This window comes from Mesoplodon mirus (assembly GCF_964341445.2).
Source record: "Mesoplodon mirus genome assembly, chromosome: 7".
Lineage (NCBI taxonomy): Eukaryota > Metazoa > Chordata > Mammalia > Artiodactyla > Ziphiidae > Mesoplodon > Mesoplodon mirus.
In genome coordinates this window covers 136,707,968-136,729,448 of record NC_138983.1, presented here as the reverse complement: position 1 = coordinate 136,729,448, position 21,481 = coordinate 136,707,968, and the positions used below count along the sequence as shown (strand labels likewise).

Here is a 21,481-nt window from a genome sequence, read left to right as displayed (position 1 = left end):
ACTGGAGACAGCCCTAGGGCCCAGAGCCCGCTGGAGTTATTCAAACCAGCCGGTCCGAAGGTGCTACCCTGCGCTGCCTTGCCTTGCCTTGCCTTTCCTGGAGAATCTACAGCAAAGGCTCTGGCCCACGTTTTCCTCCAGCCCCCTCTGCCTCCTGATGACCCTGGTGCTTCCCCATATGGCCCTGGGTGGCCCCTCCTCTCGGGAACTGTAACAAACTATCTTTACAACTGTTGACCTCACTATCGCTGAGTAACAACGAGACCTTCATTTACAACAGCAGGTGGAGGAATTCCCTGGCGGTCCAGGGGTTAGGACTTGGCACATCCACTGCCATGGCCTGGGTTCAATCCCTGCTCGGGGAACTAAGATCCCACAAGTCTCGTGGAAAGAAAGAGAGAAGGAGAGAAAAAAAGAAAGGAAGGAAGGAAGGAAGGAAAGAGAGATACAACAGCAGGTGGCACCTCCACTCCGGCAGGTAAAAGACAGGTGAAGGAGTACCCAGGATCTAGGGACCCGTGGGCCTCCAGCATCCCTGCCAAGGCTGACAGTCACCTCTGAGATGCCCCCCTGCAGGGACCACGCCACGCCTGCTCTCTGCTGCCTGCAAGTCGGCAGCGGCCTGAACCTCCAGCCTCCACTGCAGTCATTCCGGAGGCCCAGCCTGCCACGGGCAGCCGCCAGGCTCCCGCTGCCCACCTCCACTCGCCCGGGACACTCACTGCACCAGGGCCCGGGGTTCCACGGGGCTCAGGGTGTCATACACAGTGACCAGGTCACTGCCACGTTCGTCACAGGTCGCGACGTCGAAGCTGCGGAAGGTGAGGCTCAGTGTGGAGTCAGCGTCCCCCCGCAGGGTCCACTGGCAGCGGGCGTGAGACGGGTAAGGGCTGTCGGGGAAGCCGGGCGTGGTGAAGCGGGTCGGCTCGCTGCCACGGGCGTGCAGGGCAAAGCTGCAGCTGTCTGTGTGGGGCAAGAGGATATGGGGCAGAACTGGGCAGGGCCACGAGGCGAGCAACCAGGACCCCCGCCTGAGGTGGACAGGCAGCCAGGCCTGGCCCCTCTGAGGTGTCCCAGGCTGCTCTGGACCCGGGAGAGATTGGGAAGGGGGCTTCTCATGGCCCGGGAGAGGCAGAGGCATGTGCTGGCCACCACCACTGTGTGACTCTGGGGGACCCCTCGACTGAAGGGGCATCCGGCCACATCCCCCCGCTCCTCCTTTGGGAGGAGGGCGGATACTTACTGTCCTGGGTGTTCTGTACTGTTCTGGGGTCAGTGGCTGAAGAGCAAGAGGGAGAATAAAGCGTTTACTGGTGTGTCTATTTCCTTATTCCTGCTTCCTTACTGCCCTAAAGGGAGGTGCCGGCCAGCTGGCAGTCTCCTGTCCTGGGCACTGGCCCTGGGATGTCCCAGACCAGACAAATGCCCACCCCGGCGCCCCTGCACTCACGGAAGGCCACCACTGAGGTCAGCACGAAGGAGCTCACGGCGCGGGCTCGGGGCGGCAGCGTGACCACGTGCTCCTGCGCCATGGCCTGATCGGCCTCCTGCACCAGGTGCTGGGGGATGCTGAACTCCGACCAGTAGTAGGCAATGGTGCTGCCCTCGCTGGGGAGAGAGGGGCGAGCCTGAGGTGCCGGGCCCACGCCCTCCCAGGTGCCCGCTGAAGATGGGGCAGGATTAAGAGCCTCCCGAGGGGCCTCACCAAGAGACCTTTTCCAGGCCGGGCCGGCCCCCAGGCTCCTGTACGCCCACCCACCTGCTGACCCCTCGAGCCAGAGGCCTGGGCCTTTTCCTCTCACAGCCTCACGCCCAACCAGATGTGCTGTGTTGCAGGGGGCAGTGCAGCTCAGGCTCAGGAGTGGGAAAAAACCTGGAATGGAGTCTGGGTTCTACCTCTAGCCTGGGCACATTGAGTCACAGCTTCTTGAGCCTGTTTCCTGAACTTGAAAGGGGCTGACAATGCCACCTGCCACACAGCATCCATAAGGATTCAATCAGACTAGCAAAAGCAAAAGTACTTTGGAGATAAAGTCAGGACAAGGACTGAGGCCTTGGCTCTCTAGGCAGGGCCTCGTGGCCTCATCACTCCGCAGGGCCCAGACGCTGCACCACAGCAGCGCCTTTCCGCCGGCCTTCCGGCACCCACCTGAAGGCGGTCACAGCTGACTTCCTGTAGTAGGGGCCCAGGACAGGGATCCCGCTGTATAAGAGCTTCAGCTGAGGGAAGGAGAGGAGGCTGATGGGGGTCCAGAGAGCGCCCATGACCCCAGCCCCGCACCCAGGCCACTCCCTCCCTCCTGGGACCTGGGGCCCCTTCCCAGGTGCCCGGGAGCCCACATCACACACCAGCCCAGGCATCTGGGAGCAGAGAGGAGCCTCCTTTCTGCTGGGCGAGGGTGCGCGTGCCAGAGCCGACAGCAGGGCCTGGGCTCCGTCCAGGGATGGGACTCACCGCTTCCTTCACCTTCTTGGCCAGGTTTACAAACTCAGTGGAGCTGGAGTTCTCATAGGCATCCAGAAAGTTCTCGTTCGTGATCCTCAGGTAGCCATTGAAGACCTTCTGGACCCGCACGTTCCGGTCTGTGAGAGAACAGTGAAGGACGGTGGTCAGAGCAAGGGACACACGCCCTCCTGTCCCCCCACCGTCACAGCTGCCCTCAGCCACCCCGGGGGCGGCAGACCCTGAGCCCCATCACCTCCCCGTGGGAGGAGCCCTCCCGCTCACAGCAGGCGGCCCTGGGTGGGCCCCTGGAGGAGGGTCCACTCACACTGAAAGTGCCACACCAGGAGCCCCGCCATGAGGGACAGCAGCAGGAGGCCAGCCAGCACGGCTACCAGCGCCACCCACCGCCGCGGGCCGCCCTTCTCCACCGTCCTGGTGTTGTTGGCCGGCAGGAACTCCACGCCTTCCTCAAAGCCATTCATGTTCTGAACAGAGAAATCAGCGCACCGCCGGTCAGAACCCCCGGCCTCAGCAGCCTCCCAGCCCGGCTCGCGCAGAACCTTTCCGCTCTGTCAGGTCCATCAGGAAGGAAAAGCCAGGAGGAAGGAGCAGTGGCCTCGCCTCCATGCAGCCCCAGGCACGTGCTGCTTAAGAATTGTGAGTTTAAATAAAAGGGAAACAAACAGCCCATCTGAACCCAGTCATTGAGGCTGTCAGCTACATGAATCGTATTTGACGCAGGAGGATGCCCAGATGTGGGGACCGAGGGCCCAGCGCAGGGCCAGGATTGCCTCGGGCAAGCTGCGCTGCACGCCCCAACCCTAACCCTGGCTCCACCAATGTTTAACCGGCCAAAAGTAAAAAGTCAGTAAACTGGGCAGCTCTGCCGTGCCACTGCAGGACAAGTCACTCTGCTCTGAGCCTGAAGTCTCCCAGTCCAGGACCCCAAGGTGAGCTGAGAAGGCCAGGTCTCTACTGGAATCCACACCCAGGCTCAGACCCAAGAGCATGAAAAACAAACAAAGCTTCCAACGAACAGGATGGCAGGGGGTCTCCAGGAAGAGGGGGGCATGAGTACGGGCGGGCAGGTGAGGTGTCTGCAGCATGCGATGACAGGTAGGCAAATTTCCGCCCTCCGGCACACACTCTATCTGTTGCCCTAAACCCAGGGAGGGGCTGTGCCCTTTTATTCATTTATGATTATTGTTTTTTTTAATTTTATTGATTTTATTTTTTGCTGTGTTGGGTCTTTGTTGCTGCGCGCAGGCTTGGGGCCACTCTTCGTTCAGGTGTGCACAGGCTTCTCACTGCAGTGGCTTCTCTTGTTGCGGAGCACAGGCTCTAGGCGCACGGGCTTCAGTAGTTGTGGCGCACGGGCTCAGCAGTCGTGACTCGTAGGCTCTAGAGCGCAGGCTCAGTAGTTGTGGCGCACGGGCTTAGCTGCTCCACAGCATGTGGGATCTTCCCGGACCAGGGCTCGAACCCGTGTACCCTGCACTGGCAGGCAGACTCTCAAGTCCCTGTGTGTCTATGTTTATATGTGTTGGAAGAAATGTAACACAATAGTTTAATATGTTTATTTTCAATGTCCAGGGTAATTTCACAACTGTTTTCTTACCCAAGCCTCACAACAATCCTGGAATCATGCATGACTGGTGCCCTCACTGCCGTTCTACAGAAAGGTAGGGAGAAATGGTGACCCTGCAAGATCACACAGTCACTGGGTGGCAGCTCCAGATTTGATCCTGATTTTTTACCTCCCTGTGGTCGGCTTCCAGAACTCAGGGAGCAAGTATTCTGGGATATGGGAAAGCAAACTCCTTGGGAAGGGGAAGGTGGCCAACAGCATGGACAGCGGAGCCCAAGGGCCACCCCAGCCTGGCCGTGGAGCAAGTCGTCAGCCGTGGCGCTGGCTCATAGGCAGGGCCCTGGTCGTCCCTGCACTGTGAATACCAGGCTCCACTCAGCCCAGAGATGCTGTTTAATCAGTAACTAGACGACTTCCATTTATTACCCTACTCTTGGCTCCATTTTCAGGCATATTAAAGGTCATCTTGCCTAACCCAGTCCTTTCACTGATAAGGAAACTGAGGCTGAGAGACAGGGAGTGACCTGTCCAAAGTCACAAAGGGAGTGAAGCCAGTAAAGCAGCAAAGCGGGACAAGCCGCAGCAAAGCGGGACAAGCCGCACCAACCCTCGTCGGGGTTTCACGGATGCACGGGATTGGGTGGCCCCCGGGAGCAAGTGGCAGGGAGCTCCCATCCGTTCGGGCTTAACTGAAAACATAACCTTCTCCCCACACATAACCATCTCTCTACAGACTGCAGAGCCAACAGAAGAGGGAGGATGCTGGTGCCTGCCTCTGCCTGTCCTGTCTTTCGTAAAAGTAAGCACATTTACAGGTGCACATACAAAACACAGTGTGGTAAAGCAGGTGCTGGCCTACCACAAACAGAGGCCATGCAACTCTCATGGCCTCTTGTCCCCAGCCAGCTTGAGTTAGATCTTGGCTCAAGGCCAGCTCAGACAAGAGAGCAAGGGATGACTTCCTGGAGGACAGACAGGCATCAGGGGTGCACACAGAGTGAAGCCCCAAAGGGACAAAGGGGGAGAGCCCAAGGTGCGGGGTGCAGGGGCAAATCAGATCACCATCCCCACCCAACTTCCTGGAGGGATAGAGGGAGTACCGTCCAAAAATCCAGAAGGGGAGACATATAAGCCCTGGAAAATATCTTATTTTCTGCTGGTTTAAGCACACTACTGCAAATGATGCATATCCTCCCCAAGGTCAGTGGTTGTCCAAAAAACTAATTTATAGAAGGTAAAAAGGAAAAGGCTTTTTTTGTGTGTGTGTGGTACGCGGGCCTCTCACTGCTGTGGCCTCTCCCGTTGCGGAGCACAGGCTCCGGACGCACAGGCTTAGCGGCCATGGCTCACGGGTCCAGCCGCTCCACAGCGTGTGGGATCTTCCCGGACCGGGGCACGAACCCGCGTCCCCTGCATCAGCAGGCGGACTCTCAACCACTGCGCCACCAGGGAAGCCCGAAAAGGCATATTTTATTTGATGCTATAGGAAAGACCTTTGTGGTCACCCTACTCCTGTTAAGTACGAAACTCACCAGGGCTGAAAGCTAAATGCTTAGCAAGCAAAACTGTGTCCAAGTCAACCACAGAATCCTCACGCTGGCGAGGACCCTTTACCTGGTTCTCCAAGCGCACACTGATGGCCTGGCACCGGCCACTTGCTCACCAGGGCCCGCTTTCCCACTGGCTCCAGGGACCAGCAGATCCAAAGCCGGAAGGTGGCACTGGCAGCTCAGTGCGGTCCTCGTGGGAGAAAAGCTACTGGTAAGTGTTCACGTTTATAAATAGCAAAAACAATACTAACGATCTAAAAATCTGCACAAGATTTCAGTCAAAGCAGACGGAGAAGAAATAAATCTTCATGCCAGGCTCTCTTTTTAAAGACTGTTCGTCATTTGGCCAAGGTTGGGTGTGATTTGCCGGGAAGGCAGGGGATGAAGCTGAAGACTGAAGAGGTGGCCGAGAGTCCTGGGAGGGGCCACGAAAGGCTCCCACGTGATGTCTGGTGATGTGCTTCTGCAGCTGAGGATCAAGGTCAAGGGGCAGAGGTGACGTCACTGGCTGGAGACACCGACCTGAGACGAAGACAAGGGTGGCTGGCTTCACGTGCCACTCCCAACTCTGCCGTGGACTGGTGGCAGGCGGTCTTCGCTCACCGGTTCCGTGACTCGGTGTACCCACCACCAGCTGGGACGGATTTCAATTCCATGATGATGTCATCCCGCCACCGTGGTCACGAGGACCATAAAATATCCCTGAGATGGTTCAAGCAAGAAAGCACAGTCTCAGCACCTGCAATGGTTTTCCAAGGTGAGGGCCAATTCCATGGCACTTCGAAGATGCTTTTCTTTTCAAGAGGAAAGACAAAGCCAGCATGACTCTCGTGGCCACTCCCCGATGCCAGTTCGAATCAGATCCTGGCCAGAGTCCCCAGAAACTCAGCATGGGCTCAAGGCCACCGGAGACGACAGAGCAAGGAGTGGATTCCAAAACTTAGCACTGTATCTGTCATCCCGGGAGATGCTGAGAACAGTACAACGCGTAGCACTGAGATACCAGGGATGAAACTGGAGAAAGGCCCCTTCTTCCAGCTGCTGTCTATGAAGGGACCCTGTACTTAGATGGACTCTCTCCAGTAGAGTCAGCACCCACAAAAAAATTCAAGAGGCTGTGGGCAGTGTGCAGCCAATATGCAGGCTCCCAAGGGTGGGGACTTCACCTATCCTGTGGCCACCGCAGTCCTGGCCCAGCAAAATGATGAGCACAGAAAGGACACTTGATTTGCTCATCACAGGATGATCGAAGCAACAAAGGAGAAGGGAAAAGAAACCCATGTCGGAATCCACCCACTCACCAGCCCGGGGCATCTGATCCCAAAAGAAGCCAGATTCTCAAGAAACAGGAAGCTCCCATTGATGGTACCACTCCAGCATACTCCAGACTTGCCTAGCCATGAAAAATAACGATAAAAAATAAATAAAAGAAGCACAGCGGGGCTTCCCTGATGGCGCAGTGGTTGAGAGTCCGCCTGCCGATGCAGGGGACACAGGTTTGAGCCCCGGTCCGGGAAGATCCCACATGCCGTGGAGCAACTGGGCCCATGAGCCACAACTGCTGAGGCTGCGCATCTGGAGCCTGTGCTCCGCAACGGGAGAGGCTGCGACGGTGAGAGGCCTGCGCACCGCGATGAAGAGTGGCCCCCGCTTGCCACAGCTAGAGAAAGCCCTCGCACAGAAACGAAGACCCAACACAGCAAAAATAAATTAATAATAATAAAAAAAAAAGCAGCAGCACAGTGCTTGCTCAGCATCCAGATTCCCCAGCCCCTCTCCCAGGAGATTCCAACGCAGGATCAGAGCCCTGGGGTCTGCAAGTCTAACCTGTGTCCCAGGTCATTCTTGGGAACTAGCCTGTGAGAATACACTGTCGCCTACCATTCCCAGGAGGCTGCTGGCCCGGCTCACCCACCGCCTGCCACAGTGAGAGGAGCCAGCTGGGTCGTGTCAGTTTCAGTCAGCCTATTTTAAGCAACCGCCTGGGATGCAAGGTACCTGCGCAAGGGGCTGGGCTTGGCTTCTGCGCCCAGGACCTTCCCACGATAGGTTATAAGCACCATCCAGAAGTCCCGGAGGCTGCCAGCAGACTTCTGCAGACACACACTGCCAGCCAAGGCCGGTCAGCTGGTGATGGACTCCCCAAACCCTCTGCCTTCTTGTTGCTTGACCCTCTCACCCTTCCCCTTCAACCTCGTCACTGTCCTCAGCTGCCCCGCCTGAAGAAGGACCTGCCGGAAAATGGGTGAGGCTGTGGGGCCCTAAGGAGGAGCCAGAATCACCTGCAGATCCGTGAGTCCAAGGAGAACAGAAAGCTGACCCAGAGCCAATAGCTCCCACCGAAGGAAAGAAAATAACCCAAAACTCTGCACACCTGGTCAGAGCGGGACGGAAAGTCCCAGGGGCCTGACTCAGCCAACCGCGGGCACTGTCGGCCCGGGACCCGGTGGTTCTCTGCCAGCCAGCGTCAAGCTCCTGCGGGTTTCATGTCTGTGTCCCCTCCCGATTCCTGGCACTGCCCAGGGCCCCTCCACCCTGCCCATACCACTGTGGCACTGGCACCACACCACCTGCAACCAGACTCCGTGGATACCAGACTCTTCTTTCTTTTATGAGGGGTTGGAGTTGGTGGATTTCCACCCCTTCAACACTGGTCTGGGGGTGCTAACCTTGACCCCAGCCAGGAGGCCCCCAAAGCTGTAAGGAAGCAGGAGGCTGGCACCATCCTGCCACTCTGAAAGGCTCTGCTCCTGTCCCTGAGGACACAGCCCAGGGCCCCTCCAGGAAGCATCCAAGGACCACCTTGGTCCACAGTCTTTCTCCCTGGGACCTCACCTCCCTCAGACCCTTGGCATCAATGATACCCCCCAGCCACAGAGGGCAGACAGGCAGTCCTAGGAGGTCAGGCTGCCCCACTTTCCTCTTTGTACTGCTTCTCTACCCCGTACCCTCTTCCCTTGACCTTGCCCAGGCTTAGGACCTGACTGATTGATGGGCTGAAGGACTTCTCTCTTCCTAGCCAGAATTAGGTAGCCTACCCAAGGCAGGTGCCAGGACCCAGGCAACTTTCCAGACCTGTGTCCACCCCTAGAAGGGGAGAGAATGCTCAGTCCACACCCCAGGGATCTGCTGATAGCCCCCCAAGCTCTCTGGTGTCAGCCAGCCCGGCCACCTGCTGTACCCGATACTGATGCCAAGGCATGTAAGTTTAGGCCCTCCCGGTCTCACCCTCTCCCAGTCCTCAGTTAAATGCTCCCCCAGGGCACAACCTCTTTTGTAATTCCAACCAGAGAATTCCATCTCAGATGGGCTCCAAGACTGTGTAACAGAGCAGCACCCCCAAACCCAGCCAGTCTCTTTGATCCCACAAACTTTGCACCTGCCCTGTCCTTTCTGGCCAGAGACCGTCTTCCTGGGGCAGCCACGCCCACCTTTCTCCTGCCCCAGTCACCTGACCGGGAGCAGAAGTATCTGCCCGCAGGGGCACAACCAGGCAGGTTCCCCCGGAAGCTAAACCAGAAAGAAACTAAACAAGGAACCAGAAACAAGAGAAACTAAGAAACAGGAAACTAAACAAGAAAGAAACTAAACAAGACAGAGATAAAGGCAGCACCATGTAACTCCTTTCCATCCTTCTTCTTGACTTTTCACAGAGCCCACATTCCGATTTCATGGGCTAGTGCTTTTTCTAACTATTGACATTTTTGTTGAGATCACTGTAAATCCAAATGCAGTTGTAAGAAATAATACCAAGATCCCTTGTACACTTTGCCCAGTTTCTCTCAGTGGTAACATTTCGTAAGACTACATTGTAACCCCACAGTATTAATATAACCCACAGATCTGATTCAGAGTTCCCATGTTACTTGTACTCTTTTGTGTGTAACTATTAAGTTCCATACGATTTAATCACTGGTGTTTGTTCCTGTAACTACCAAGTGTCAAGATTCTGAACAGTTGCAACGCAAGGATCCCTCCCACTTCCCTTCTGCCCCCACAGCCACTAGCCTAAAACTGTCCTTTCAAAAATGTTAGATAATCCCTCGTCCAGGAAGATCCCACATGCCGCAGAGCAACTAAGCCCGCGCTCCACAACTACTGAGCCTGCGCTCTAGAGCCCGTGCTCCGCAACAAGAGAAGCCGCCTCAATGAGAAGCCCGCGCACAGCAATGAAGAGTAGCCCCCGCTCACTGCAACCAGAGAAAGCCCGCGTGCAGCCTTGAAGACCCAACGCAGCCAAAAATAAATACATAAATAAAGATTTTTTAAAATGTTATATAAATGGATCATCCAGTATAGAATCTTTTAGGATTGCTGGCTTTTTTCACTCAGCAAGATTCCCTGGAGCATCATGCATCAATGCTTTGCTCCTTTTTATTGCTGAGTAGTATTCCACAGTACCTTTTAGCCTTTTTTAACAGCTGCCTTGCTGGACCCAGGGATCTGCAGAAGTTAGTGGAAACACCCCAAGCACACCAGCCTCCAGGAATTGACTACATTCAGAAACGCCTCTTCCACCTTTTCAGTAGCTCCCAGGAATGTTCACTCAGCTACAAATCTAGCTGTTTGGGAGAAAGCACTGAATATGCAAACAAGAAAGCCCCTCGCCAGGGGAGGGCGCCTGGAGGCCCCAGTCCACCATTACAACCTGTGCACAGAAGTCAAAGGACGGGAGAGAGGAAAGAACTGTGTCCTTGGAATCGGATTCTTACAGCCGAAACAGCTTAGACGTCATTGCATCTCCCGTCCTCCCAGGGCCACCCTTTGTGGGGCAAAGAGTATTTTCGGTTAGGGCCAGCGTTACAAAGTTCTCCCTTCCCCCGAGGGCATCACAATAGCCCTGCACATTAGCACTGCGATAGAACCAGCCTAATTCCTCCAGCTCAGGGCGGCTCCTGGAATACTCTTCTGGGTCTGCTCTTTCTCTGGCTAAAATGCTCAACTCAACGGTTCAAAGTGTTTTCTGAACCGCTGGCCATCTGCACAGCAGCAATATTCCCGTTAAGACATGGAACCCAGAATTCAACAGCATAATCCAAACGGGGCCTGACCAGCAAGGTCCCCGTGAGGGCTGTTTGTCAATTTCCTCCCTTATCTCCATCACTCTGTTTCCATTAATTGTCCAATGACACAGTCAATTAGCACACACAAATAATACAAATAAAATAATAATAATACAGAATGACAGATCCACCTGATGAAAGTTTACACAGCAAGAGCGGTTTTTCAAAGAGTAGGAACATGGAAAAACTCTCTAAAATACAATGTTAAATGAAAAAAAAAAAGTCAAATTGTTGGGCATTTCCCACCTTTCCAGACTCAGCTTAGATGTCTCCTCTGAGATGCTCCCAAGGAAAGCCCCTGCCCCACCATTTTAGTGGGGTGACAGCCTCCAGTTTCCCTATCACCCCAAACATACCCACATCCCAGTCTCTCAGTCTCTCAAAGTCAACCATCTGCTCCTTAAGGACGGGGGAGCGGAGAGGGGGCTGTGTCTTGCTCCACAATCTTAGCATGGGTTCAGATTTGTAATAAACGTGTGATGAATTAATTCATTACAACCATGTCTTTAGCTGCAGAATAGGAAGGACATCATGATTCCATTTGGGGAAGAATACGTGTATGCATACATATTAATATCCACATAAGTATTAGTTCATGCATAGAAGACTGTGGGATAATAGAAACCAAACTATTTATAGGGGTTATAAAACCTGGGGAAGAGAATTTCAGAGGAATTTCACCGTGTGTATTTCTGTATTGCTTAACTTTAAAAAGTCCTTTCCTAACTTTAATAATCAGAAAAAAGAAAGCAACTTTTTTTAGAAAATATGCATAGGCAATACCAAGTTATTAAAATGCCTCTCTAGGGAATTCCCTGGCGGTCCAGTGGTTAGGACTCTGCGTTTTCATTGCTGAGGGCCCGGGTTCAATCCCTGGTCCAGGAACTAAGATCCTGCATGCCTCGTGGGTGCAGCCAAAAAAAATAAACAAATAAAAATATCGGGGAGGGGGAAAATTTTTGACTTTACATTTTAGGGAGCCACATTACATGCCTGGCTTCGTCAGCTCAGACTTCTGGATCTGCTGCGGTGCCCTGGTCACTCCTCAGGCCCCTCACGTCCCAGCTGTGGGAGGGTGGAGGTTTTGCGTCTGCTGTCAGGGTGGTGCTCTCACCCTTAAGGCAGCCGGACACAGTGCTATTCTCAGCAGTCTCTCCTGCAGGCAGCCCAGGTCCTTCCGACTCATGATTAAGTCATCCGAGGTATTGGCCTTTCCCTCCCACTAGGGTGTCATCGACAGAGCTGAGAAGCAAACCTCCAAGACTTCATCAGAGTTGTTACTAGATAAGAAATGACTCAGGGCTTCCCTGGTGGTGCAGTGGTTAAGAATCCGCCTGCCAATGCAGGGGACATGGGTTCATGCCCTGGTCCGGGAAGATCCCACTTGCCGCGGAGCAACTAAGTCCGTGTGCCACAACTGCTGAGCCTGTGCTCTAGAGCCCGCGAGCCACAACTACTGAACCCACGTGCCACAACTATTGAAGCCCACATACCTAGAGCCTGCGCACCGCTACGAAGAGCCTCCCCTGCTCGCTGCAACTAGAGAAAGCCCCGCACAGCAACGAAGACCCAATGCAGCCAAATATAAATAAATAAAATTAATTTATAAAAAAAGAAAAAAAAGAAATGACACAGGAGGGAATCAGGGGCAGCCCCGAGGCCACCGCCCCAAAGGACCTGGATGCACGAGGGGACCCTCGTAGGCCCAGCTGCTCAGTCAGACACCACCCTCCAGACCAGACTCTCCTCCAGCCCCTGGCCCTCCAGTGTGACCAGCAGATAGGAGGCTGATATGCCTTCCAGAACATGAACAGTACATGTACAGCAACACACTAAATAAAACCCATGCATGTGGCAAAGACTGGAAAGAGTCATGCAAAACGTAAACAACCTGATGAGTCCCATTATGATTTTTAATTGTGTGTGTAGTGAAAACAAAGCTACATTTTTCAAAGCCTGTTGAAATCCCATCTCCAGCCGGTCTCCTGGTCTATCAGGTGAGTAACCTCATCAAGAGGAGAAACTAGATGAGTTTGGTGTGAGAGGTCTTTAGTGGATTCGTGTTGGCACCTGGTTCTCAGTACTCTGTTGAACGATGTGTTCTAGGATTTTGCTGGGGATGTGCATCAATCACCCTGTCTTTGGAATACAACTGTACAATGGCTTTGCGGTTAAGGCTATAAGCTTTGAAGCTGCACAGATCTAGGTTTGAACTCTTGCTGTGCCTCTGCCTTTGGGCCATTATGCAAGCCCTCTGAATCTCAGTGTTGTCATCTGTAAACTAGGCGTTTTTCGCGGATAGTTGCTGTGAGGATAAAGAAAGAGAATAAATTGAAGTCCTCATACTTAGTGATGGGTAGCAATGATTGTCATCATATTCTTCTCCATCTTTTCACCATCATCACCACCAATTCAGAGAGACAAAGGACCCAAGATTCTGACCGGTTAGCCAACTATCACAAGGGTTCTAAAGGTTCTGTTGCTAAGCCTGGACAGAATAAGCAAATTCTGAAAATATGAGATTCCAAGACAGACTTTTCATAGGAATCTGCTTCTGAAAGAGTTCTTAGTGGGACTTCCCTGGTGGCTCAGTGGTTAAGACTCCGTGCTCCCAATGCAGGGGGCCCTGGTCAGGTAAATAGATCCCACATGCTGCAGCTAAAGATCCCGTGCGCCACAACTAAGACCCGGTGCAGCCAAATACATAAATAAATAAATATTTTTTTAAAAAAGAGAAAAAAGTTCTTAGCAAAGAAAAAAGGGCAATTACTGCCCATGAGCTCTGAGCAAACCCCAAATACCCTTCTCACCTCTGCCAGCCAGGGTGAGAATTCCATGAGAATCTTGGAAGTTCCCATTTCCCATTTCTATACTACCAAGTGGTTATTATAAATGTGCTAAGCCCCAGGCATTTCAGAAAATCCCAAGTAGAGAAAATCCATTTTCTTACGAAATCAAACCAACTCTTACCCTTAGTAATTCTTCCCTTCCTCAGCCCACTGGGCTGCCAGCCCTGCCTTGCACTGCAGCAGTCCAAGTAGAATATAGTAAAGCCAGACTGCCTGAGTTCAAATCCTGATCTCACTGTTTCCCTCTGCGACCTTAGGCAAGTTACTTAGCCTCTCTGTGCTACACTTTCCTCACCTATAAAAGGGTAATAATAATATTCTTACTCTAAGAGGTACAATACCAATACATGGTACATGCTCAATAAACTCAGCGATGATTATCAGTATTCTAAACACTCCAGTAGTAGCCAGTGTGCAAGGTCAGAAGCCACATCTTTGGGACCTGGGCTCCTTGGGGGCTTGTCACACCCTCACTCCTCTTCCAAGAACAGACTTTCTCTCTTAGGAGAGACAGGAGCCAACAGCCTGGGCAGAACCACAGGCCAGAGAACGAGCTGGCAGCAGGGGACTCCAGAACCACAGCGGCCACAGGCCACAGCCAGCAGTGAGAGGTCCAGGTTGGGAAGCCTGTGATGAGATGCGCCCTCACCAAGGAGCCGGCTCTGGACACACACACCTGAGTGATTCCCAGGGGTAGCAGGCGACGTGGGCTTCCTCCTTGGGCAGCTGTCAAGCTACTGTTGTCTTCTCTTACCCTCAGTTTTCCCGTGTCCTAAATGAGGTGGAGGGAAGGGTGTTATAAGGCCCACAGGCTTCCTGTCCATTCACAGCACCCAGGTCTCAGTCTTAGTTCCCACTGCTTACCAGCGCCCCTGCTCTCTCCTCACCCCTGCACACACCTCCCAGCACGGGGCCGTCCCCTTCCGGAGAGGCCAGCACAGGCTCAAAGAACCGAGAAAGGAAGAAGTGCTTGAAGTTCTGCTTTGTGTGGTAGGAGGGAGAAAGGGATGTATAGCCGGTCTTAGCATCCATTTCCCTTTCACAGGAGGACCTTCCTCATAGAAGCCAAGTAAGGGAGAGAAATGAAAACTGAAGAGGGTTTCCATGGCTGGGATGCTATTCCCCAGCACCCCTCGAAGGCATTCCCTGTGTTCAACAGGTAGGCCGCATATCTGCGCAGTTAGCATCCTGACAACCTGGGTTCTCAGCCTCTTCCCATGCATCCAGCTGATTTGACATCACCTTACAGTTTGTCTTGAGGCTTTTCCAACTCAGAAATTCAAACTGTGTGATTTGTACACCAGGCTGCAACTTATAAAGGGCTTTCATGTAAAGTATCCCCTTTAATCTTTGCAAAAAAACCTGTAACATATATATCATCCCCATTTTATAGCTACAGAAACTGAGGCATAGAGAGATCAGGTAACATCTCTGAGATCACCTGGCGGGAAAGCGGCAGCACCAGGTCTTGGCTCCATGTTGGAGACTCCTGTCACTACATCACAGACGGCTCTGGCCACAATTCGGCCACCCTGGCCCTTCGAGCCTGGGTTAGACATCCCTCCTAAGTGGCCCGCAGGCTTCTCCAGAACCCAGTCCTTGTCATGCAGAATTCAACTCCCTGAAGGCAGGGACTGTGTGACTGGGCTCCTTCTCGGGGCTATTACCCAGCACCTGGCACATGCTCCACCAACGGGCACCTAATAAATAGCTATTATGTGGATGAGTGAACGTTTGACCAATTAACAAAGAGATGAGACCCTGAATAGCCAGAGCTGCACAGCCTGGCCCCTACGACCTCTGATTTTGATCCCACGACATCTGATTTCTCAATCCTGGTCTCTGCTTGCCAAGGAGATACTTAGTCTTACCCAGGGCAATGCTGACTTGAGGAGAAACCAAGAGCTCTTTCAAAGCAGCTTCCTAGCCACCACCAAAGGTTCAGCAGGGGCCAGGACACCTGGCGAGGCAGGCTCCCCACTTCTCACTAACAGCCACAAGAACTGGCATCTGTGCCCCTGCTCTCACGCAGGCAGGGCTCACACAGTCCCCAGACACAACACGTACATCAGGGCTCCGGAGACGATGGGGAACACACAGGTGGCCACTTCCCACTAAATAGGAACAGGTGGAAGTGGGGCAGGGGCCAGAGTCATCAGCCTTGGGAAGGAGGCAGCCAGGTACAAGCACCATCAAACAGAATCCTTCTCCAGCCATGCAGGGATGGAAGAGGCCAGGAGCAAGGAACTCAAAAGCAGCAGTGCCCCTGTGAGGCCCAGCAGGACCCAGCCAGGCTCTGCTAATGCCGAGGACAAACCCAGGGACAGCAGCTGTCCCTCCCAGTCAGAAGACAAGTCAAGGGAGAGTCTGCAGACCCTGACTGCAAACACTGCAGGGTGATCCAGGGGCTGAGAGCTCTGGGAAAGCACGGAGTGGAGAGGCACATTTGAAGACTTCCTGGAGAGACAGAAAGGAGCTTTGGGCACAGCAGGTTACTTCCTTCGGGACAGTGATCACGTCTAATGTTCACACACAGCTCTTAGCGTGGCTCTCAAGAGGGTAAGCTCCTTAAGGGAAACAAACATATCTTATTTGTCTTTGAGAGCCCAGCTCAGGACGAGGTACAGAGTGGGTTCAATTGAGCTTGGCAGGAGAAAAGGCAGAGTGACCCATGCAGGGGAAAATGGCAGAAACAGAGTGGAAGGAAGAGCCCAGAGGGGAATGGATGAGCTTCACGGCAGGTGAGAAATGAGCAGGGACCAAGGGGGAAGGAAGCGAGGGCTGACGGGTGGGAGCTCCGTGGGAGCTCAGAGGACAGTGTGGAGCGTGGGCGGTGAGAGGCGAATCCAGGAAGACCCAGCTCTCCCAGTGTCAGCAGGAGACAGTCCCAGGAAGGGAAGTGAGAAAGAACCAAGTGAGGTGGAGGGAGGGAAGAAAAACAGTCCTAAAATAACAAACACCAAACAGCAGGCCCTCTGCTGAGGAGGCAGGAGTCGAGAGCCCCAATAGGCAATTATCAGGGATTCACAAACACGGCAATTACGGAAAGGAAATAGAAACCACAGAAGCTGGCCACCCAGCTGCATCCACCTCCAGCAGGGCAGACACTCAGTGGGAACACAGACCCCAGCCTCCAGACTGGCTGCTGAGTCCACACTTCCTTCCGCAAAGGGGGTGGAAAAGTGGAGAAAACAAGAGTGCCTAGACTCAGTTGCTATTTGTGGTTCAGGAAACCATGGCAGCCCCAGAATCTGGTCTTCTGCAAGCTCCCTCAGTCAGGATGCCACTTGGAGAAAGGGACTGATTTGAGAGACCTCCAAAATCTGGCCTGGCATGGGAGCAACGGCTGCAGTGCGGGGTAGGAGAGGAGCTTACTGACCCCAGGATCCTGGGAGAAAGGGAGAGGCAGACCATCCACTGCTCCCTCCTGAAACAGCCCCTGCCTCGCAGCGCCCACTCCAGGACACCGGGGTCCCCGCTGGCAGAGAGGTGGAGGCCTGGCTGCTAGTTTTGCCTGGGCACTGCCACCTAGGTGTGGCCATCAATAAAGCAGCTAACAACCCATTCCCGCCTCTCTACGGTAAGACTTAATGTTTGTTTTTAAGATCTTTTAAGACGTCCTTGTACTTTCTGCAAACGAGAGCTTCCTGCTTCAGTCTCCAAAAAGCTCAAGACGCAGGTTCTCACATCCTGTCCCATAGAGTCACCTTCCCAAAGGGCTCCATCCCCCCCCCCCTCGGAGAAGCCCAAGCAAGCCCCACCTTGGAGTCCTAAGCTCCAGGCTCCATGGCAACCGAAGCTCTGGTCTCCCAGTTACCCTCTGCACAGGTCCTCCATTGCCTTCTGACCAGCAAGACAAAAACAAATTCCTGCAGAGGCCAAGGACGCTAGGACTCCAAAGCCCCCTGGAAACATCCCTTCCCCGGCCCAAACCACCCCTCAGAGCCTGCGCCGCTGCTTCCTTTCCCGATGTGCACGGACAGCGCGGAGTTCTTCAGGGACCGAGATGAGCCCCCTTCCAGGCCAGGGAAAGGCCCGAGGGGCAGGAGGGCCAGGACAGGGCACCGCGGGACCGCCGGAACCGGGGCGGGCGCCGCGAGGCTGGAACCGAAGGTCCTGCCGGCAGCCCGCCGAGCAGGAAATTCCACCTGTCGGGTCGGCGCCGCGGCCACAAACCGGCAGCGTAGCGGCTCCCTTGGCCGAGAGAAGCCGGTGCTGCCGGCCCCCTGGGACGCCCGGCCCCCAGCCCCCGGGCCCGCCGGTCCCCGGCCCCCCCAGCACCCCGGCCGCGGCCCCCCGCGCGTCCCGCCCCGAAGGCGCCCGCGCCGCCCGCGCTCGCCCACCTCCGGCCGCGAGGTGTACTTGAGTCCCGCGCCGAGGCCCCCGGAGCCGCCTGTGCCCCTGCGCGCCCGTTCGCTCTTCATGGTCCCGGAGGCCGTATGGCTCAGGCCATCGCCGCGGGGCCGGGGCGCGGGGCGGGCCTGGTTCCGGTCTCAGGCCCAGCGCTCCGGCCGCCGAGGCTCTGCCAGGCCCTTCCTGTTGCGCACAGGTAGTTTCAGGGTGTGGCTCCCGGGCCGCCCCGCCCTCCACGCCGCCGCACCTTCCCGGGCCCGCGCCCTCCCCTCCCCCGCCCTCCCCCTCCCCTCCCCTTCCCTCCTCTCCCCTCCCTCTTCCCTCCTCCTCCCTCCCCTCCCCTCCTCTCCCCTCCCCTCCCCTTTCCCTCTCCCTCCTCTCCCCTCCCCTCCTCTTCCCTCCCCTCCCCTTCCCCTTCCCCACCCCCATCCCGCCGGGCTCGGGACCGCCTCCTCCCCTCGCGAAGCGGGAAAGCGAGGCCACCGCCTAAAGGTAGTGTAAGAGCTAGTGGCGACTTGACTGGGGGTGGCCCTCGGTCCGGTCCGCACTGTGCCTCCGCACGGAACAGGCGGGCGGGAAGGACCGAACAACTGCGAAACTTAATCCCCTCCCCCTTGCCCTCCTCCTCGAGTAGAAGTGGCCCTTTCCGCTGGAAGACGACCTCCCTGCCGCCTCCTAGAGGCCCACCTTGGTTTCTTTCCCTCCCTCCCCCCTGCATCTTCAATTTCTCCCCACCTTGCTCCACATCCAGGTCTCAGTTATAACCCCTCCAAAGCCAAACAAAACCCAGAACCGCCCCTGGCTCAGCCTCCAGCTCCGGCCACTGCTCTCCTCTCGCTCCAGACCAGCAGCTGCCTCTTCTGCTGCTAGGAGGGCCGCGCTGTGGCTGAGTCCAGCTGCCCCTGAGTTCCTCAACCCAGTGCCCTCTTACCTGTCCCCAGCCTCCCTCACCCATTTGCAGCATCCGATACCGATTGATCCCGTCCCTGGATTCCGGTCCCACTTTCTGGCCCCTAAACGTCAAGGTTCCCAAAGCTCTCTCTTCAGCCTCCTCCTTTTTTTCTCTACACTTTCTTGGCAACTCATCTTGTGGCTCCAAGTCAGTAAATCTGCCTTCCTAGCATTGGCATCATGAAGGAGTGCCACTTCGGCATTCACAATTGCTTGGGAACTTCTCCACTTGTGTTCTACTGGCGTGACAGAGTCAACAAATATTATCGAGCACATATTATATGCTAAGCACTGTTCTGGGTGCTGGGAAACAAGAGTAAACAAAAACCCCTGCTTTGCAATCAGCAAGCCCTGAACTTCCTTCCCAGACTTGCCACCTTGCACTGTTTTCTCCATTTATAATACTGTTCTCCTAGGCTCAAAACCGTGGAATCGCCTTTGACTCTGCAGCCCCCTTGCATCTCATACCTAATTCGTTCCAGACCTGAGCAACTCTTTCTCTTTGGTAGCTGATGTGTACCACCTCTCTTTCCTCCCCATGCAGAAGACCCCATTTCAAGCTCTTATCACCCTTTGCCTGGATTAGTATAAGAAGCAAATGGAGAATGTGCCCACCCTGTCCACGGAGAGAGGCTGAGGTGGCCAAGCTCTGGCCCGAGGCACCGGGGCGCCAGGGCAGCGAGGATGTTGGCTTTGTTAGTCCAGGCCACTGTCCACGCTGTGAGCCAGAGGAAGCTGCAGCCCATCCGGGCCACCCTCACCCTGATCCCTTCAGCAGTAAACAAGATAGAACAACTCCTGAAAGATAAGCCTAAACACGTAGGTGTGAAAGTTGGTGTCCAAACCAAGGGCTGTAATGGCCTTTGCTACCTGCTAGAATATACGAAGACAGGGAAACTCTGACGAGGAGGTTGTCCAAGATGGTGTCGGCATGTTCATCGAGAAGGAAGCACAGTGAATACTTTTAGGAACAGAGATGGACTGTGTTGAAGACAAATGATCCGGTGAGCTTGTGTTCAACAACCCAAACATCAGGGCTTCCCTGGTGGCGCAGTGGTTAAGAATCCGCCTGCCAATGCAGGGGACACAGGTTCGAGCCCTGGTCTGGGAAGATCCCACATGCCACGGAGCAATGAAGCCCGCGCACCACAACTACTGAGCCCACATGCCACGACTACTGAAGCCCGCGCGCCTAGAGCCCATGCTCCGCAAAGAGAAGCCACCGCGATGAGAAGCCTGCGCACCACAACCAAGATTAGCCCCCGCTCACCACAACTAGAGAAAGCCCGCGCGCAGCAACGAAGACCCAGAGCAGCCAAAAATAAATAAATAAAAGTAAATAAATTTATTAAAAAAAAAAAACCTCAAAGGAACGTGTGTCTGTGGAGAAAGCATTAACGTTAGACTCCTCAGGTTGGGCTGTAGGCCCCAGGAGAGTTGTGGAAGCTCTAGGGCTTATTGAAGAAACCATGTGACTGCCACGTGCTCAAGGTTTGTAATGTCTGGCTGCCTTACAATGAAAGTAAAGTGGTGCGTTTAGAAAAAATAATAATAATCAGCAACTGGATCTTCTGCCTCCAGTTTGCTACCCTCTGACCTCTCCGGCACAGGCAATCAGGTTACTCATCCTAAACCACAGCTCCTGTAAAACCCGCAGTGTCTCCTGGATCAAATCCAACTTCCTTGCCTGGCTCTCACAGGGTGACCCGTCTTCCTTTGCAAACTTGCCTCCCGGCAATCCTACTAGGACCCCTTTTCTGCAGCCAGACTTCCCCACATTTGCACCTTTCCTAAAGCTTCTCACCCGCTGGGAAGCCCTTCTCCTTCACAAGCATCTCTGCACATCGGGACAAAGTCACTTGCACAACACTAGTCATTCATGTTCTTCACCGGAGTATTTCCAGCTCTCTGCCTTCTGGGCACAGGCTGGGATTCAAGTTAGGTGCAGCCCTATGGCTAACTGTGGGCAGGGAAATGGCAAATGGCAAATGATACACACCTCTTCCAGGTAGGAGCATGAAGACGCAATGCACAATCCCCATGCCTTCTCTCCCTGGCTAGATGATCCTGAAAGCACATGCTGAGATAAAGACAAGACCCCTATTACCCTGCAGCCCTAGGTGGCTGCAGTGAGCAGAGACTTCTGCTGATGTGCATTTGATATGTAGCATCAATGAGAAGTAAGCTTTTGGGATGTTAAGCCACTGAGAGTCGAGGTTTGTTTGTTATTGCAGCAAGTCTAGCCTATCCACATTGATACACTACTTCCTCCATGAGGTTGTGGAAGCTCTAGGGCTTATTGAAGAAATCATGTGACTGTCATGTGCTTCCCTCTAAACCAGAACTAGGTCTGTTTATACTTCTACTGTGGAATTTATCACCTTTTCTTTGCATTTCTGTCAATGTCTTATGCACCTTTGAGACCTCAGAGCCTAGCACACTGGCTGGCACTATCCCTTGAATAAATAGAAAATAAATCTGCCCCTCCCATCATATGAAGCATTCCAAAGCTAAATAGAAGATATCAGAAAATAATTTTCTGCGTATTGTGACAAAGTCACCTACAGAACTTTGTAGGTACTACCTTGGTACCACAGTCACCAATGACACGATACCCTTCAATTAGTGTAGATGATGGAAAGTAAGCTGGATCCAAAGTAACATAAAGGAGAGGCATTCAT

At 54.2% G+C, this 21,481-nt stretch overlaps 1 protein-coding gene across 8 annotated transcripts in view; it reads right to left on the bottom strand.

Annotated features, from left to right (window-relative positions):
• The window catches only part of ST14 (ST14 transmembrane serine protease matriptase), a 32,460-nt gene extending 14,355 nt beyond the window's left edge, over positions 1 to 18,105 (bottom strand). For 4 of the 8 annotated variants that reach the window (XR_014294722.1, XM_082628386.1, XM_082628384.1 and 1 more), the window contains exons 1-8: positions 17,840 to 18,105; positions 14,173 to 14,268; positions 2,772 to 2,931; positions 2,456 to 2,583; positions 2,150 to 2,220; positions 1,451 to 1,608; positions 1,244 to 1,279; positions 723 to 963 (exon numbers count right to left, since the gene is read on the bottom strand). Coding sequence is in view for 7 of the 8 variants with exons in the window: in XM_082628386.1 (XP_082484512.1) it covers positions 723 to 963; positions 1,244 to 1,279; positions 1,451 to 1,608; positions 2,150 to 2,220; positions 2,456 to 2,583; positions 2,772 to 2,931; positions 14,173 to 14,268; positions 17,840 to 17,920 (971 nt within the window). In the remaining variant the exon portion in view is untranslated. Of the gene's footprint in view, positions 1 to 722; positions 964 to 1,243; positions 1,280 to 1,450; positions 1,609 to 2,149; positions 2,221 to 2,455; positions 2,584 to 2,771; positions 2,932 to 14,172; positions 14,269 to 17,257; positions 17,333 to 17,839 lie in introns of those variants that run through there. The other 4 variants (XM_082628380.1, XM_082628381.1, XM_082628382.1 and 1 more) reach the window with 4 other exon arrangements.
• Between the last annotated feature and the right edge of the window lie 3,376 nt (positions 18,106 to 21,481).